At 38.1% G+C, this 19,813-nt stretch overlaps 1 protein-coding gene across 1 annotated transcript in view; it reads right to left on the reverse strand.

Annotated features, from left to right (window-relative positions):
* ANO3 (anoctamin 3) overlaps nucleotides 1-19,813 on the reverse strand; it is a 225,775-nt gene that overhangs the window by 34,650 nt on the left and 171,312 nt on the right. Inside the window, exon 17 of the mRNA XM_004708249.2 lies at nucleotides 7,267-7,303. Within this exon, the coding sequence (XP_004708306.1) occupies nucleotides 7,267-7,303 (37 nt within the window). The remainder of the gene's footprint in view (nucleotides 1-7,266; nucleotides 7,304-19,813) is intronic.

A 19,813-nucleotide genomic window follows, 5' to 3' on the forward strand; every position in this document is an offset into this window, starting at 1 on the left:
CTCTCTCTGGGAGAAACACTGGGCTTTCTACTCCCTTAAACAGTTCCAGTCTCAGAAACCCAAAGGGAGTCACTGTGAATCAGCAGTGACAGATGGCAGTGAGTATTTGTTTTTGTTGTTATTGTTGTTGTTAGCGTTACATATTTTCATTTATTTTTGTTCTGATGATTTTATTTTAAACGCACACACACAAGAAAACAAAAACTAGAATGTTTCACTTCTTTCCTGTTTTTTTCCTATGGAAAAAATATAAAATACTGATCTGAAGTGATTTTTAAAATTTGATTTTGTGGACATTGAGAATTAATAAGGTACACAGTTGATTGATTCAAATAGTGAACTCTCTATATTTAAGATAAATCTGGTCTCCTAGGGATAAATAAGCCAACTGATGAAAGAATTTTGATTCAGTCAAACAATGGTCAAAACTACTTCAAAAGCCTGTAGTACCCGTCCACTAAGCACACTATTAAATTTAAGGAACAGAAAACTTGTTGGCTAAGAAAGCATAAGAATGTCATTTGTGCTACTGTGACCTTGTAGAATAACAGGCTTGTTATCAAAAACTGGCTCCATTAAGAGGTGAAAACAATGAGATATTTTGACCAGAAATGTATTTCCTTTGAAAACAGCACCATCATCTCAAAGTTTACAATTTTTCTTTTCTCACGGAAAATTCCACATGGGCCCAAATGTCCTCTATATGCGAATGACAAACTATATTAGAAAATAAAAGTTTGCTTATTTTAATAAACCAGAAGTAATGGTGAAATAGTTTTTCCACTGAGGAAATGGAGACTCGAAAGCAGAGAAGAGGAGAGGAGGTGGGAGGGAGGGAAGTCAGGAGGAGAAAGGGGAGGGACAGTGGCGGGAAGCGGACACCTGCTAACTGTAGGGCTCCTGAGAGCCCAGTGCTGGATTGCTTGGATGCTAACCTGCAGGTGAGAAATTCAAACCAACCAGCCATCCGTGGGAAAAAGATGTAGCGATCTATTCGAATACAGATTACAGATTTAGAAACCCCATGGGGCGGTTCTATTCTGTCCTATGGTCTGGCTGTGAGTTGAAATTGTCTTAATGATGAGTTTGATTTTGGTTTTGGTATATTCAATCTGAAAGTCTGCTCTCTTTATGTTTCATAACACTGGTCCTCTGATGGATATAATCACATAGCCCCAGAGTGTGGCCAAGCACTTACGATCTTTCATTTACATAATACACAGTCTGTTATTTTTCTAGTTTTAATTATATGGGTCAATATATTTTGAAGTTGAGTGGAATCAGTCACATTTAAATTTAAATTCAACTTGATAATTTTGTTTTTCTTATATATAAAACAAGAATCCTACTATTACAGAGATGTGATGAAACTTAAAAATATATATTGAATAAAAGGTATTGAGAGTAGTGCCTGAGATCTGGTGAATTCTAAACAATAAAAAAATTACCCCTTCAAAGATATATTGTAAAAATCTGACCCTCAAACTGAACACAAGATTTGTCCCAGCCATCAAATGGTAGAAATCAAGTAGGAAAAGCAAGATGTATCTAAAAGAAAATTGACAGTGCAATAGAAAAATATCAAATAAAACTAACATTTGGAACAGTCCGTGGAAGAGTTGGAGGCTTTGTGTCCCTGCATCGGTTGCTTTCCAATGAATAGACCTCATGATTTGTACATAAAGAGAATTTCCACATGCTTTCTAATGTCTCACTTCAAAAATAGAAGCCAAAGGTTTTCATGCATTTAAGAAAAGGAGATGGGAGAAGGGAGATGTCAGATAGTGTAAAATATGACAAAATAATAATTTATAAATTATCAAGGGTTCATGAGGGAGGGGGAAATGGAGAGGGAGGGGGAAAAATGAGGAGCTAATGCCAAGGGCTTACGTGGAGAGCAAATGTTTTGAAAATGATGAGGGCAATGAATGTACAAACGTGCTTTACAAAACTGATGTATGTATGGATTGTGATAAGAGTTGTATGAGTCTCCAATAAAGTGATTAAAAAATTAAAATTAAAGAAAAAAAAATAAAGTTGCCTGAAAAGGAGCTAGAAACTAAGAAACAAAAGAAACATACAGATAAAAATTATGCACTTAAGATAACATAAAAGGGAAACAACAACAAAAAAGACCTCCCACAATGTCCTATAATTACCATTCTCAAGGAGAAAGTAGAAATTGTTACTTGACATATTCAATATTAATTTCATTCCCATTATATTTGTAAAATATTTATGTACATCAAATGATTTAATCTTTAAAGTAACACTCTGAAGTATGCATTATTTTATCCCCATTGAAAAGGAAAAAGTGGTGTGAAAAAATAAAAAGGATTATAATTATTGTGTAACCATGTATAATAGTGGCAGAGCCAAATTTTAACCATGCATTCCTATTCCAGAACCTAAATTCTTAAAATTGTAGTATTTTCCTTCTTAACACATTTTATTTCTGAAACAAGAACATGATACCTGAGGAATGGGACCTTCTGAGAACTGGAAATAGATCTTATAAGTTTAACATATGAATGGATATAAAATATTCATCAGAAGACTAAAAATATCAAATATAAAATTCAGGATATCTTTACGAAAGTAGATAGCACTTCGCTGTGGAACACAAATCATGCTGTTGTTATTGTTAAGTGCCATGAAGTCAGTTCTTACCCATAGCTACCCAATACAAAATAGAACCCCAAACGACTATTCCTCTGCCATTCTCACAATTGTTCCTATATTTAATCCCGTTGTTGTAGCTAGTGCGAATCCACCTCACTGAGGCCCTTCCTCGTTTTTGCTGCTCCTTTAGTCCACCAAGCTTAATGTCCTTCTCTTGGGCCTGGTCTCTCCTGACAGCATGTCCAACGTATGTAAGATGAAGTCTTGCCATCCTTGCCTCTAAGGAGCATGCTGGCCATGCTTATTCCAGGACCGATTTGGCAATCTATGGTACTTTCAACAGCTTCACCAGCACCACAATTTGAATGTATCGATTCTTCTTCGGTATTCCTCATTCAATGTTCAACTTTCACATGCATGTGAGGAAATTGAAAAGACCATAGCATGGGTCATGCTCATCTTAACCTTTAAAATCACCTCCTTGATTTTCAGCACTCCCAAGAACTCTTCTGCAACAGATTTGCCCAATGCAGTGTCATTTAATCTATAACTGCTGCTTCTGTGGTCATTGATTCTGGAACCAAACAAGATCAGATCCTTGAAAATCCAGTATGTTTTCTATTAATAAGATACTACCTAATGGTCCATTTGTGAGAAATTGAGACTTATTTATATTGAATTATAATTCATACTGAAGGCTGCTATTCTTGATCTTTACCAGTAATGCTTCAAGGTCTCCTCACTTTCAGCAAGCAAGGCTTCACAGTCTGCCTATCTTAGGTAGTTAATAAGACTTCATCCAATCCTCAAGGCCCATTCTTTTTCATATAATCCAGGTTATTTGATTATTTGCTTTGCATAGAGATTGAATAATTATGTGAAAGGCTACAGTGCTGACACCCACTGTTCCTGAATTTAACCTTGATCTGTTTGAACAATTACCTCTTGATCTATATACAGGTTCCTCATGACTACAATGAAGAGTTCTGGAATTTGCATTCTTCTTAAGGCCACCATAGTTTTTTTTAATGCTTAATATAAACACATGCATTGCATAGTCAATAAAACACAAGTCAGAATATGGTATTGTCTTCTTTCAGCCAAGATCTATCTGACATCAACAAAGAAATCCTTTGTTTCTCATCCTCTTTTGAATTTGACCCTAACCTTTGGCAGCTCCTTGTCAATAGATTGCTGCAAGAATTTGGGGATGATCAGCAAAATTTTCCTTGCATGTGATATCAATGATCTTGTTCTATAATAGAAGGATTCTGTTGGGTCACCTTTCTTTGGAATGGGTACGAATATGGATCTCTTTTATGCTGTTGGTCAAATAGTTGTCTTCTGATTTTTCTGGCATAGACTAGTAGATTGCTTCCAGTGCTTCATGAGCTTTCTGAAACATTTCAATTAGTATTACATTGATTCCTGGAGCCTTATTTTTGGTTAATACTTTCAGTGCAGCTTGAAGTTCTTTCAGTACCATTGGTTCTTGCTCATGCGATACCTTCTGAAATGGTGGAATGTTGACTAATTCTTTTTGGTACAGTGACTCTGTGTATTCTTCCCATCTTCTTTAGATGCTTCCTGCATCATTCAATACTATTCCCATAGAATCTTTCATTATTGTAACTTGAGGCTTGGGTTTTTTTGCATCTCAATTTAAGATAGGCTGAAAGTATTCCCCCCTCCCACCCCACCCCAAAGAAGCAAGTGTTCTTCCCTTTTGGTGTTCTATGTCTTTGCACATTTCATTGTAATATTTACTTTTCCCTGAGTTGACCTTTGAAATGTTCTTTTCAACTCTCTTACTTCATCATTTCTTCCAATTGCTTTTTCTACTTTAAGATTGAGAGCAAGTTTCAGAGCCTCCATTGACAATTACACTGATCATTTTCCTTCCTGGTTCTCAATGACATTTTGCTTTCATCAGGAATAATGTTTTTGAGTGTCTTCATTAATGTTCAATCTGTTGACAAGGTTCAGGTTCATTAATGTTCAATCTGTTGACAAGGTTCAGGTTACTACTATTCAAGGTAGTAATTTGGCTCTCATGGATTTGTTTTTAGTTTTTTCAGTTTCATCTGAACTCACATCTGATGAGTTGACAGTCTTCCAAAGTCAGCCCCTGGTCTGGTTTCAGCTGCTGATAGTGGTTCTCAACCTTCCTAATGCCGCGACCCTTTAATACAGTTCCTCATGTTGTGGTGACACCCCCCCAACCATAAAATTATTTTCATTGCTACTTCATAACTGTAATTTTGCTACTGTTATGAATCTGGTGACCCCTGTGAAAGGGTCATTTGACCCCCAAAGGGGTCGCGATCCACAGGTTCCAAACCACTGCTCTAGACCAATTAGTTGGTTAAAACAAGCATAACTACAGCACTGGACAATGTCTTTTGCAGCCCAATCTTGTTTCTTCCTCCTTTGATCATTCACAGTTGTTAACTATCAATAAACCCAGATCTTATACTACTACTAATGCCATGTGTGTTTCCTAGAGTATACGAAGGAGACACAGATGACAGTATGCAGTAATAATTTCATCCAGCATAATGAACAGCAAAATATTCTCACCACAGCACATCATGGTGAAAGCTCAAAGCATTGATGGTAAAAATCCAAAACTATGTCAGAGAAAAACAACAATCCAAAGGGGATGCAAGTAAAGAATTTTGGATTTGTAAAACAGAGGAGTGCTTAAAAATTACTTCCTGGATGACAGTGAACAATGTACTTGTAAAACAAAAGGAAAAAATATTTCCAATCTAGAACTTCCATATCTTCAAAATAAAAAATAAAAATTGAGAGTCTAATGAAAGCATTTTCAGACATAACAGGACTAAAAATTATCTATATACTTTATTTTAGTACTAAGATACTGGAGAATGTGCATTTTTAAAATGCAAAGTTAAATCATAGTACCTAAAGAGAGAATTCAAAGTCCTATCCAACTCAGAAAACAGGGGAATGGATTTCTAGGTCCTGGTGAAGGAAGTCAATGTGCAACCAGACACTATCTGCCTAGAGAATAACTCACACAGATTGTGGAAGACTCCAGGTGAGTATCTCTAAGTAGAAAAATAAAAGGTAGGGTCGTGGATGTGTTTAAACACGCACAGCAAACATGTACTGGTTTAGGAGGAAGTTGGATAACTTAAGAAGATGTATATATAAAACGAAGCAGAAAAAAGGTATTTGCTTCATGAAAATATAAAAGTAATACAGGAAAGGAAATATAACCATAGTATATTTCATTCTTCAGATATCAACAGTTATATATATATATATATATATATATATATATATGGTAATGATGTCTTAGTTAACATCATAATAAATGGAGAAATGTTTGAATTTGTCCAGCATTTCATCTTGCTTGGATCCACAATCAATGCTCATGGAAGCAACAGTCAAGAGGCTAAAGATTTACTGTAATGGGTAAGCTGCTGCACAAGATCTCCTTAGAGTATTGAAAAGCAAGAAAGTTACTTTGAAGATAAAAGTGCACCTAACTGAAGCCATGCTATTTTCAATGGCCTCCTATGCATGCGGAAGTTGGGCACTGAGCAACGAGGACCAAAGAAGAATCAATGCATTTGAATTGTGGTTCTGGAGAAGAATATTGAACGTACCATGGACTGCTAAAGGGATAGATTGACCTGTCAAGGAAGAAGTACAGCCAGAGTGCTCCTTATAGGCAAGGATTGTGAGACTGCATCTTACCTGCTTTAGGCATGCATGCTGTTGGGAGAGATTAGTCCTTGCAGAAGGACGTCAGGCTTGGTAAAGAAGACGGGCAAGACCCTCAAAGAGAAGGACTGACACAGTGGGCGTGACAATGGGCTCAAGCATAGGGACAATTGTAAGGGGGCACAGGACGGGGCAGTGTTTCTTTCGGCTGTACAAAGGATCGTGATGTGCCAGTACTGATTCAAGGGCACCTAATAACCACAAAAGTTACTATTTTGACTAAAAATTCTGATATAACTATCTTAGTAGGAGAATAAAAAACGGAATTTGTTTATTGGATGTTTATTGGTGATGTGAGGGGTCAATATATTACAAAGAATTTTAAGAAATAAAGATTTGTGGTTTATCATGCAAAGGCAGTAATTATTTAAAACTAAAACAACTACACCAAAGAGGTAGTAGAAGCAAGTCACTTAGAAATAAAAAGGAAAATCACAGAATAATCAATTAAAACTTTAAAAGTATTTCTCTCAGAGACACAGAAAACCGGGAAGCGGTTCCTTTATAAGTCCTACTTATAAATTTTCTTTATAAATCACCTCACAGTGTTTGGTTTTTTATATTATGCACACCTACCACAGATAGTCCTTTGATAACGGTAATTATTAGCGGGTGTGTGTTAAATGAAAAGTTGAAGGGAGCGTACGCAAACAGGCAAGACTGGCTTTGCTGAGGGCTAGAAAGGAGATTTGGATTTAGCAGCGGCATGCATTGTCCTCCCCTCATTTGCTACAGTTCTACTGCCTGTGCCACTTCATTCCTTTTTATTTATAAATAAGTATATAACTGCATCGATGTTAAAATTGCTAAAATAACTAAAGTACCTATGCCTTTCTTTGGTGTCTGTTATTTGCTTACTAAGGAGTGAAGTAAGAAAAGTGAACTTACCTAAATTAGTGAGAAGATAAGCAATTTTTTCATAAGCCTGGTAAGTGGGAGAGAAAAAAGAAAATGCTATTCTTTTCTTTTAGACAAAACTGGTATTGACACTATTGAAAAAAAATTTTAAATATGTTACACAAAATTACTATATTTTAAATTAAGCAGAAATATTTATTAAAGCATAATATGCAGTGATCTAGTGCTTTATGTATGTGAAGGAAATATGATCTAAATGTACTTAAATATATGTTGCATGCTACTGAATCCATGCTGACACATCGGGCCCAATCGGACAGAGAACTGCTTCAGTAGGTTTCCAAGACTACACTTCTTTGTAGAACAAATTGTCACATCTTTCTCTTGTTGAATGACTGGGGGGTTTGAACCTCTGATCTTTCACTTAGCAGCCGAGTGCTATCACAACTGAAACACCAAGGGCCCTTTTCACAGATATTGATATAGAGACATAGATATCATCGCATTGTCTGCAACAGCATAATTTCTGGTAGCTATGTTTACTTCCAATTTGTAAATCAAGGAAACAAGGTTCAGAAACACCAAATATTTTGCTAGACAATGGATGACCTGGGAGTTAATCTCAAAATTGTATGAGGGGGTACCCCCCAAAAAACCCAGTTTTCCCCCCAAAGGTATGTATTTAAAATGTTTTACAAAACAACCTTATTATCACCTTCAAAGTACTCTCCATTACACTTAATACATTTGTCAAATCTGCAATTCCATCCTAGGAAACATTTTTCAAACTCATCTGTTTGGATGGCTGACAGCACCTCCCTTGTTTTGTCCTTCACCTTCTCTACAACACCAAATCGCTGTCCTTTCATGTTCCTCTTCATGCACAGAAACAAAAAGAAGTCTCATGGAATGAGGTCAGGTGAGTAAAGTGTGTGGGGCAAGAGAGGCATGTTGGTTTTTGTCCAAAACTGGTACACTGAGATGTCTGTATGAGCAGGTGTATTGTCATGGTGGCAAAATCAGTCCCCTGTCTGCCACAAATCAGGCCATTTTGTGGCACACTGTTATGCAATCTTTTCAGAACCTCTAAATAGAAAGCTTGATTAACAGTCTGACCTGGGGGAACACACTCCAAATGCACTATGAGCCAACATTTTCATTTGTTGGGGAAGATGAAGGATGTCCAGAACAAGGTTTGTCATCAATCAACATTTCACCTTTTCTGAAATAAGAAAACTACTCATACACTTGAGTTTTCCCATAGCGCTGGCCTTGTAAGCTGTGTTCAACATCACAACAGTTTCTGTGGCATTTCTCCCAAGCAGGGAACAAAATTTCATAGGGGCACACTCTTCTCTTAAATCGGCCATCACAATAAACACAAATATTTGAGCAAAAAAACAAAGAGTTCAAGTGAATTGTTTTACAAAATTTCACTGTGATCAGAGAGAGCCTTCCCAGACCAGGGGATGCTACTGGATGCACGAACTGAGAGTGAGTTGCTGTATGCTCACCGAGCAGGAAAAATGCATACTATGAAAGCTCGGCGCTTCTCAGTGCAATTCCAGGTTTTGGGGGGTAGCCCTCATATGTACTGGAAGTATAATTAGAAGTATAAAATCTATTTTATAGACAAAATATATTCAAACTATTATAAAAGACAGTGTGTAAATAATGTTGGCTTGGAGACTATTTACAACAATATTAAAAAGTCAATTGATCTATGTATTGTGATGAATTGTATGAGCCCCAATAAATTGATTAAAAAAAATAAATAAAGAGAAAAATTAAGGATAATATTAGGGAAGGTAGGCCTCTTTGTATTTGAAAACATTATTAATTTAATCTCTTTTGAATATTTTAATTTAAAATGTTTGTTAATGTAATTTAAGTCAGGAAATGTTTAGAATAAATGCAATATTGTCCTACATTAAAAAAAAATAAAGTATCTTCTCTGAAAAAAAAAAGTCAATTTTTTTTTCCATTGTGGCACATCCAAAGAAACTCCATCTGCCTACCCCTTCAGTACTAGAGTTTTTTTTAATAGTTTTATTGGGGGCTCATACAACTCTTATCACAATCCATACATACATCAATTGTGTAAAGCACATTTGTACATTCATTGCCCTCGTCATTCTCAAAACATTTGCTCTTCACTTAAAACCCTGGCATCAGCTCCTTATTTCCCCCCTCGCTCCCCACTTTCCCTTCCCTCATGAGCCCTTGATAATTTGTAAATTATTATTTTGTCATATCTTGCCCTGTTCGACGTCTCCCTTCACCCACTTTTCTGTTGTCTATCCCCCAGGGAGGAGGTCACATATAGTTCCTTGTAATCAGTTCCCCCTTTCCAACCCGCTCTCCCTCTACGCTCCCAGTATCGCCACTCACACCACTGGTCCTGAAGGGATCATCCGCCCTGGGTTCCCTCTGTTTCCAGTTCCTATCTGTACCAGTGTACACCCTCTGGTCTAGCCAGACTTGCAAGGTAGAATTCAGATCATGATAGTGGGGGAGTCAAATTGTTTTGATGATCATTTTTTATCTTCTACTATTATTGCCTTGTCTCTATATGCTCTGTCCACCACTAATACGGACTGAAGGGAAGGAAACATATCACAATATTGCAAGTAAACTGAGTTAGTAATACATATTTTCTATAGGCAGAAGAAAAATATATATTTGTGCATTGCATTTTGATGCAAATAATGCATATTATGCATTAATTTCCTATGTATGTCAAACACATCATATGCATGTGTGTGTTACTTACCTGGTGGTGTTATATGCAGAAACCTTTTAGGTCTGAGAATCTGAGTATGTCATAATGAAATTATTCAAATCAAATTTCCTTTCTATTATAAATTGCAAAAAACCCTGCTGACTGGCTTGGAATATTAAAAGGTATAAACCCACGCACGTTAAAAGTTACTCATTTTCCTGACAGTTCTCTCAACTATTATAATAATTCAACTTAGCTAGAATTGAAACTTGCTTTACTTAACATTTAAATTATCATTCAGAGACAGAAATAAATAGTAGATTGGCTATACTCGTCTCATTGTACTTCAAGTGCAATTTTATTTTTTTACCTGTTATACTCAGATACTATCACTTTCAAACTGTAAAATGAAGCTGCCATGAACTATTGCCTCGTTGTCAAAGATTTCATCCAATCCACAAGCCGTGGTCAGAAAAGCAGCCGTCACGGAATCAAATGATGAACGCACTGGGCAATGCTGATGTTAAATATGTCTTTACATTGTTAATAAAACAAACATGCCACTTTGAGTCTAAAGTGTGTCTGGCCCAAGCCATAGTATTTTCAATCACCTCACATACATGTGAAGATTGAATAATAATTATGGAAAGCCAAAGAACTGATGCTTTTGAATTAGGGTGTTCGTAATGAATATTAAATATATCAGACAAATAGGAGTGGAATAAATACAGCCAGAATGTTCTCTGGAGGAGGATGGCAAGACTTGGTCTTACAGATATGGGCATGTTTCAGGAGGGCTCATTTTCTGCATTAAAATTTCAGGTTTGGTAAAGTTGAGGGTCGGCATAAAAGAGGAGGCCCTCATTGAGATGAACTGACACATTGAGATGAACTGACATTGTTACAAATGGGTTACATGAATACATTGTTACAAATGGGCCCATTGTTACAAATGGGTTCACATACAGTAATGAGTGTGAAGATGGCACAGTATTGGACAGAGTTGTACTCCATTGTACATGTAGTTGCTATGAGTTAGAAAGGACTTAAGGGCATCTAACAACGGCAAGCATGAATTTATTAGAGCCAACATTATGCTTACTCTAAAATGCTTTTTCCCCATACCCTATTTATCAAGTAAGATGATAACAGCAGAGTCCTCAAGGAATAGTTTAGGATGAACTGGATCAATCAACAAATATCACTTGGGCTGCAATGTCGCATTAACACTGAATTAAATGCTCTGGGGTGGACAGAAAAAAAGTGTTTAATTATAATATTTAAATAATTTGCATTTATAGAGGGAGATTCAGGTCTCAAGTTGCTTGCCATACTATTGGGGCATACAGAGACAAGGTATCAAAAAGTAGTACATGTTCAACCATATCAAGCGTTAGCATATAATCAAGATCAGGAAGTATTGATACTGAAGGAAGAAATTCATCCTCCACAATAAACACACTGGCCAAAATCTGGGCTCCAAAAATTAAAAGAATACTAATGATTCTATTTTGGATGGAATGCTGGAAAAGTGCTCATTCTTCTGCGCAAAGAAATATTGATGACAACTACCTAGCCAACCAAAGGTAAGAGATTCATATTTCTGCCCATTCAAAAGAAAAGTGATTCAACAGAATGAAGAAATTGTTGAACAATATCATTAATATCACAAGCTAGTATTTTTTCTGAAGATAATAAAAAATGATTGCAATAGCACAACAAAGGTAACTGCCAATATGTTAAGCTTGATTCTGAAGAAGATATAGAAAGAGGTGGTGAAGGCTGATACCAGATGGATCATGATTAAAAAAAGAATACAAAAAATAGCTTTATTGATGATGCAAAAGCATTAGACTCTGTGGGTCATAATAATTATGGATTATGATGCAAAGAGTGGGAATTCCAGCACACTTAATTGTATTCATGAGGAACTTGTACACAGACCAAGAGACAGTTGTTGAAACAGAACAAGGAAATACTGTGCACTTTAAAATATGGAAAAGTGTGCATAAAAGGCATATATCCTTTCTTAATACTTATTCAAAAACAGCAGCAAAAACAATTTGAGAAGCTAAAGTATACAAAGAGAGACTTGACACCAGAAATTATGAAAGACTCATTCATGATGAGGTCCACTCTCTCTCTCCCTCTTAGTTCCTTTCTGTGTGGTCTGGACAGACCCATCTAATGGCCCACGAAGTCCAAGGGACTACATCCAGGCTCAGAGCAGCCAAGGCACAGAGGACCTTAGGGCTGACCCCACCATGAGACGAGACATTCCTTCACCGACCCATAGCGCTACAGGGGACAGCACTGGAGACACTTTGCAGAAAGTGTGCCCGGTCTGCCCCATGTACAGCGGGTGAAACACAAAGGGAGTACAACAGGACAGCAAGGGAGCAAACTAACCAAGTCCCCGAGGAATTCTGAAAATCATCTGACTTAGGGGATAGGGTTTAGCACCTCATCAAACTTGATTGAAAAACATACATAAGTGTAGGCAGACAGACCTGGGATTATCTATTGATTTTTTCTTGTTTTGTTTTCTATTTGTGTTCATTTGTTTGTTTGTTTTACTTTTGCCCTATGTCTATCTATATAAAATAGGCAGGATGAACAATCCCGAGGAGAAAACAATGGGGCTGGCAGTTTTGGGGCAACATGGGAGAGGACCGGACAGGGAAGGGAAGTAGGGTGCCAACAAACTCAGGGACTAGGGAACAACAAGAGGTATAAAATTGATAGTGAGGTGGGTGTATAATGGTTGGTGGGGTTTAATCAAGTGAAATGTATCAGAGAGGAATTACTGAGAGCCAAATGGAGGGAGAGAATGATAGTGGGATAAGAGGAAGGTAAAAGGAAATAGAGGAAAGAAATAGGAGGCACAAGCTATCTAGAGAGGTATGGCTATAGACATGTATATATGTAACGATACTAATTTATAGTGAAAGGGATAGAGGTCAATGTACATATATTTATATGTTAAGTATTAAGGTAGCAGACTGACTTTGAGCCTCTATTAAGGCCCCCCTTAACACAAGAACACCTTGTCCTAATAACCTAGCACTCTGATACTCACCTTTCCCGACACTATTGTGAAGACAAAATGGGTGCATGAGCAAATATGGTGAAGAGATCAGATGGTGCCCAGCTACCAAAAAATATAGCATCTGGGGTCATTAAGGCTTGAAGTTAAACAAGCAGCCATCCAGCAGGGAAGCAACAAGCCCCACATGGAAGAAGCACACCAGCCTGTGTGATCATGAGGTGTAGACAGGATTAGGTATCAGGTATTAAAAGATCCCAAACAAACAACTATATTGATGTGAATGAGGGGGTTGCAGTGGAGACCCAAAGCCCATCTGTAGACAACTGAACATTGCCTCCACAGAAGGGTTATAAGGAAGGGAGTGATTCCACCAAGGTGCAATATAGCACCAATGAAATACACATCATTCTTCTAGTTCCTGAATGCTTCCTCCCCTCCCCCACCACTACCATGACCTAGTTATACCTTACAAATCTGACTAGACTGGAGAACACATATTAGTACAGATAAGAGCTCTCCACACATGGAATGCAGGACAGATAAACCCCTCAGGTCCAACAGTGGGAGCAGTGATATCATAAGGGCAGGGGGATGATCAGGGAGGGGGAGGGGGGAGAAAGTGGAAACCCATCACAAGGTTAAATATATAGCACACACACCCTTCAAAGGGATGAATAACTGAAATATGGGTGAAGGGAGACAATGGGCAGTGTAAGATATGAAATAATAATAACAATACATAATTGATCAAGGATTCACGAATGTGGGAGGGCAGGAGAGGAAGGGGGAAAAGAGAAGCTTATACCAAGGGATCAAGTTTTGGAAATTATGATATTTGAAAATGTTTTGGAAATTATGATGGCAACATATGTACAAATATGCTTGATACAATTGATGTATGGAATGTTATAAGAGCCCCCAATAAAGTGACTTTACATAAAAATAAAGACTCATTCACAACCTGCCATATGCTGGTAACACCAGGCTAAGAAAATACAGTCTTCAGTTAGGATTATATCTTAGGATAAAGAAAACAAAACTCCTCACAATGGCACCAATAAGAAACATCATGAGTTGTGAAGATTGAGGCCTTCTTTATATTGAATTATAATCCATACTGAAAATTAAAATCCTTGATCTTCATCAGCAAATGTTTCAAGTCCTCCTCACTTTCACCAAGCAAGGTTGTGTCACCTGCATATTGCAAGTTGTTAATAAGCCTTCCTCCAATTCTGATGCTGCTTTCTCCTTCATAGAATACAGTTTTAATAAATATGGTGATAGGATACAACCCTGATGCACACCTGTCTTGATTTTAAACCATGCACTATTCCCTTTTTCTGCTCACACAACTGCCTTTTGTTCTATGTACATTTCCACAGGAGCACAACAAAGTCTGCTGGAATTCCATTCTTCTCAAGGTTGTCCTTAGCGTGTTATGATTCATGTAGTACAACGCCTTGGCAGCCTCTGCTTTCAACCAAGATATCTGACATCAGCAATGATACTCCTTGTATCATCCTTCATGGAATCAAGCTGGAACCTCTGGCAGCTTCCTGTCAATGTACTTCTGCAAAGGTTGTTGCAAATTATTCAACAAAATTCTACTTGCAGTAATACCAATGACTGAAGTCTACAGTTTGAGTATTCTGTTGGGTCACCTCACTTTGGAATGGGTACAAACATGGACAGTTCCCATTTAATTGGCCAAGTATCTGTCTTTGAAATTTCTTGGCATAGACAAGGACGTATTTCCAGTGTTTCATCAGTTTGTTGAAACACTGTAATTAATAGTCCATCAATTCCTGGGGTATTGTTTTAGTTAATGCTTTCAGTGCACCTTGAACTTCTTCCTTCAGAATCATTGGTTCTTGCTAATATACTACCTTCTGAAATGGAGGAATGTTGACTAGTTCTTTTTGGTACAGTGGCTCTGTGTATTCTTTCCATCTTCTTTTGATACTTCATGTATCATTCAATATATTGCCCATAGATCATTTCAATATTGGAACTCTAAGCTTGATTTTTTTTTCTTGAATTCTTTCCATTTAAGACTTGCTGAGCATGTTCTTCCCCTTTGGTTTCAAACTCTAGGTCTCTGCATATTATATTATTATATTGTACTTTGTTTTCTTGAGCTGCTCTTTGAAATTTTCTTCTCAGCTCTTTGACTTCATCATTTCTCCCTTTTGTCTTAGCTGCTCTATAATTAAGCACAAGTTTCAGAGTCTCTTCTAACATCCACTTTGATATTTTCTGTCTTTCCTATCTTTATTAAAAAGACATTTGGCTCTTTACGAATGATGGTCTCAATGTCCTGTCACAGCTCAAGTTTTCAGCGCAGCAAATCTGTAATTGAGACTTTCTCTAAATTCAGGTGGGATAGACTCCACTTCATATTTTGGCTCTCATGGACTTGTTCTCACTTTCCAGAGCTTCAACTTGAACTTATCTATGAGTAATTGATGGTCCTTTCCAGTCAGTCCCTGGTCTGGCTTTAGCTGCTGAAATTGAGCTTCTCTATTATCTTTTCACACTGAAATAGAGTCAATTTGATTTCTGTGGACTCTATCCAGAGAAGTCCATTGTAAGGTATTTGTTGTGAACAAGTTGATGTTTTGCAAAACTATGTCATGTGATCTCCTTTGTTTTTATCAATGAGTGTGTTTTCAATGATTGTGCCTTCCTTTTCATTTCTAATGTTTGCATTCCAATTGCCAATAAATATGAATGCATCCTAATTGCACTTTTGATCAATTTCTGACTGAAGGCATTGGTAGAATTCTTCAACTCCTTCATCACTATCTTTGTAGTTGGTGTATAAATTGGAATAGTTGTATTGATTGGATTACTTTGAAGGTAAATATATATAATCCTATCACAGGTAGCATTGTACTTCAAGATTGATTATGAAATGTCCTTTATAACAATGAATGCAATGACATTCCTTTTGATTGTGTCATTCCCAGCTAGTAGATCATATGATTTTCTTATTCAACATGGCCAATATTAGTCCAGTTTGGCTCACTATTGCCTAGTATGTCCATTTTGATAATTTTTTTCATTTTTATTATTTCAAATTTTCCTAGATTCGTGTATAAAACCTTCCAAATTCTAATTATTAATTGATATTTGCCACTGTGCTTTTTTTTTTTTCTCGTCATTTTGGATCTTGCCCCATCAGCAAGTGAAAGTCCTGTAGGCATTACTTTGGCAGGCTTTACTCCGTGTATGACATTATGGCCGACTCTACTTTGGTAAGGCAGCTCTTCCTCAGGTATATTTTCAGTGCCTTCTGACGTGAGGGACTCAACTTTTGGCTCTATCTCTGATAAAGTTCTTCCTTTTCTTCTCATGATGATTTCAGTATCTGACAGTGTTTCAGTGCGTTCCATGAGGTTTTCAATGGCTAATTCCTCAGAAGTAGACAGCTGACTCCTTCTTTGCTTTCTGTTCTTAATCTAAAAGTTCTACTGAAACGAGTTGATTTTGAACGACTCTGTCAAACTGGTTGACTGTGGGTGACCTTGTCTTTGGGTACCACTTATCAGTCAGTTTGTCATCCTGTGGTGGCTTGTGTGTTGCTGTGATGTTGGTAGCTGGTAGCGAAGTTACTAGTAAACTAGGGTCGGTGGAGATGATGAAGGCCCTAAACAAAATCAATTGATACAGTAGCAGCAGTATAGAGAGCAAGATCTATGAGGCTACACCAGACAGTCAAGGGTTTTGTTCTGTTGTAATCAAGATTTCTGAGAAATTAAACTTCAGCATTCAAGAGAACTAACCACAACTCTCAAGTGTTTAGCTTATTCCAAGCAGCATTTTATGTATATTTTTAACTTATTTTAATCGTTACATGTATTTTATTAAGTAGGCACACTAGCCTCCCTTTTACAGGGTACTAGGGTGTGACGACGAAGGCGTGCCTGACCGAAGCTATGATCTTTTCCGGTGACTCACATGCATGTGACAGTGGAATCGTGAACAGGGAGGAGCAGAGAAGGTCACTGCCTCTGAACGGTGGTGCTGGAGAAGAACACTGAACGTATCTGTGACCCAAAGCAGGCAAATCTGTCAGGAGAGGAATTCTTCATCGCGCAAGCTAAACAGCGGTTGAATGGCTTTGGAAAGAGGAGTCAAGTACATTTGAAATGGATATGAGTCTTTAGTGACAAACAGGTTCATCTCAAATAAAACAAAAAAAATCCATAAAAATAAAACAAAAACAAATCTTCCTTGGGAGAAGTACAGCCAGAAGGCTCCTTCAAACCCAGGATGGCAAGACTTCAGCTCACTGTGTAACCAGGAGAAGACAATCCCTGGAAAAAGACATCATGCATGGTCAATTAACCGGGCATGGAAAAAGGGAAGACCCTCAGAGATGGATGGACTCAGTGGCTTGGACGGTGGGTCAAACTCAGCAACCATTAGGAGGATGGTTCAGGACGGAGCAGTGTTTTGTTCAGTTGCACATCACGTCTCCATGAGTTGAATGGAATGGAGGACATGTCCCTGGACTCAGTGACGGTTATAAAACGTAGCAATGTCATAATTTGCTTTTAGAGTGCTCTTGAACGATGTTCTTCCTTGTCACAGAAACCATTTCCGATTCTGTCTTAGTGATTAGCACATAGAGGCTGCTTGCTGGCCTGGAATGGCAAAAGTATAATCAGTGTTCCAAAGGATGGGAACAATAATTTTGAAGAAATACAATTTAAAAAATCCTGTGCAGAACTATTAATATCGGAACACTTCCTGAGGTACTTGAGAAATGCGCATGGAAAGGGTCCAAGTGCGAATGGTCAAGTTGCACCATCATGATGAGTTGCAAAATCAGTATACTTAGAATTTTAAGTTCAAAATCCATTCCATCAGAAAAGAAAGCAAAACTCAAATAACAACCACACAGCAGCAATTGATTTTTCAGCACAAGATAGAGGGTGTGTGTGTGTGCGCCTATGTGTGAATTGGAATTGATGTGTGTTTGAGGAAGAAGAAGAGTGGGTCTAGGGACTATAATTATATGTTCATATTTACCGTGTAGGAGAGCTTATACTTTAAAAAAAAATCAAACTCTCCCCAGAAGAATAAATTGCAGAGAACAGCACTGAAGACACAGCCTGGGGAGAGGGGCAGGAATGCCCAGACCACAGGAGCAGGGACAAACCAAGCAGGAGAGAGAGAGAAAGAGAGAGAGAGAGAGAGAGAGAGAGAGAGAGAGAGAGAGAGAGAGAGAGCATCCTAGCCCACAAAGTTTCAAGAACGACATTCCAGCTCAGAACAGCCAATGCATGGAGAGGACCATAGGATTGGCCTCACACCAAGGCATGATGCCCCCTTCCTGAACCACAGCTCTAAGGGGGTCAGCACTGGAGACACAGTGCATGAATTGTGCCCAGTCTGAAGCCCCCACCCACCCACTACCACTACCAAGGCATAACACAAAGTGAGCACAGCAGAACAGCAAGGGGAGCAAAGTCACAAAGTCCCTGAGGAATTCTGAAAATAGACGTCTGACTAGAATGGCAGGGTTTGGCACTGCATCAGACCTGATCAGAAAACATTCATAAGGTTAAGCAGACAGACCTGGAACTAGCCATAGGCTCCTCTCCTCCTTGCATGCCTGTCTCTAGAAGATCGGCAGGATAAACAATCCTGAGGAGAAAACAATAGGACCAAAGGTTCCAACGGTTTCTGGGGGACAAGGGAGAGGAGGAAGTGAGGGAAAAGGAGGGGGCAGCCAACAAACTCAGGGACATGAGAACAACAAGAGATCTAAAATCAATGGTGAGAAGGACATAGAATGCCTGGTGGCATTTGATAAAGTGCAATGTAGCCAAGAGGAAGTACAGAGAGTGGAATGAAGGTCAAACACGATAGTGGGGCAGGTGGAAAGTAAAAGAAAATGAAGGAAAGAACTAGGAGGCAAAATATATTCATAAAGATTTAAACACAGGCATTTACATATGTAAATATATTAATGTATAACAGTAGGGATATAGATCTATATACATATAATTAAAGGTTAAATATTAATTTAGCAGATGGACATTGGATCTCTACTCAAGTGCTCCCTCAATGCAAGAACACTTTTTTCTAATAACCTGGCATTCTGTGATGCTCACCTTCCCAACATGATTGCTGAAGACAAAATGCGTGCCTAAGTAAATGTGGTAAAGAAAGCTGATGGTGCCCAGCTATTAAAAGAGATGGCATCTAGGGTCTTAAAGGCTTGAAGTTAAACAAATGGCCATCTAGCTGGGAAGCAACAAAGCCCACATGGAAGAAGCACACCAGCCAGTTTGAACATGTGGTGTCAACAGAATTAGGTATCAGGCACCAGAAGACCCAAAACAAACAATGATATCCATGTGAATGAGGGGGGTGACAGAGTGGAGACCCAAAGCCTATCTGTAGACAATTGGATATCCCCTCACAGAAGGGTCACAAGGAAGAGACAAGTCAGCCAGTGTGCACTATAGCACTGATGAAACACACAACATTCGTTTAGTTTTTTAATGCTTCCTCCCCTCCACTATCATGATCCCAGTTCTACTTTACAAATCCTGCTAGACACGAGCATGTACACCGGTACAGATAAGAGCACTTGACACACGGAATCCAGGACAGATAAACCCCTCAGGAGAAATAATGGGAGTAGCAATACCATGAGGGGAAGGGAAAGGTTGGGGGAGAAGGGGGATAAAGAGGGAACTAATCTCAATGATTGAAGTTCAACCCCACCCCCACCCCCAGGGGGATGAACAACAGAAATGTGGTTGAAAGGAAACAGTAGATGGTGTAAT

The sequence above is a fragment of the Echinops telfairi genome, unplaced genomic scaffold, assembly GCF_000313985.2.
Source record: "Echinops telfairi isolate 266 unplaced genomic scaffold, ASM31398v2 ScPeMD7_60;HRSCAF=208, whole genome shotgun sequence".
In the NCBI taxonomy this organism is placed as follows: domain Eukaryota; kingdom Metazoa; phylum Chordata; class Mammalia; order Afrosoricida; family Tenrecidae; genus Echinops; species Echinops telfairi.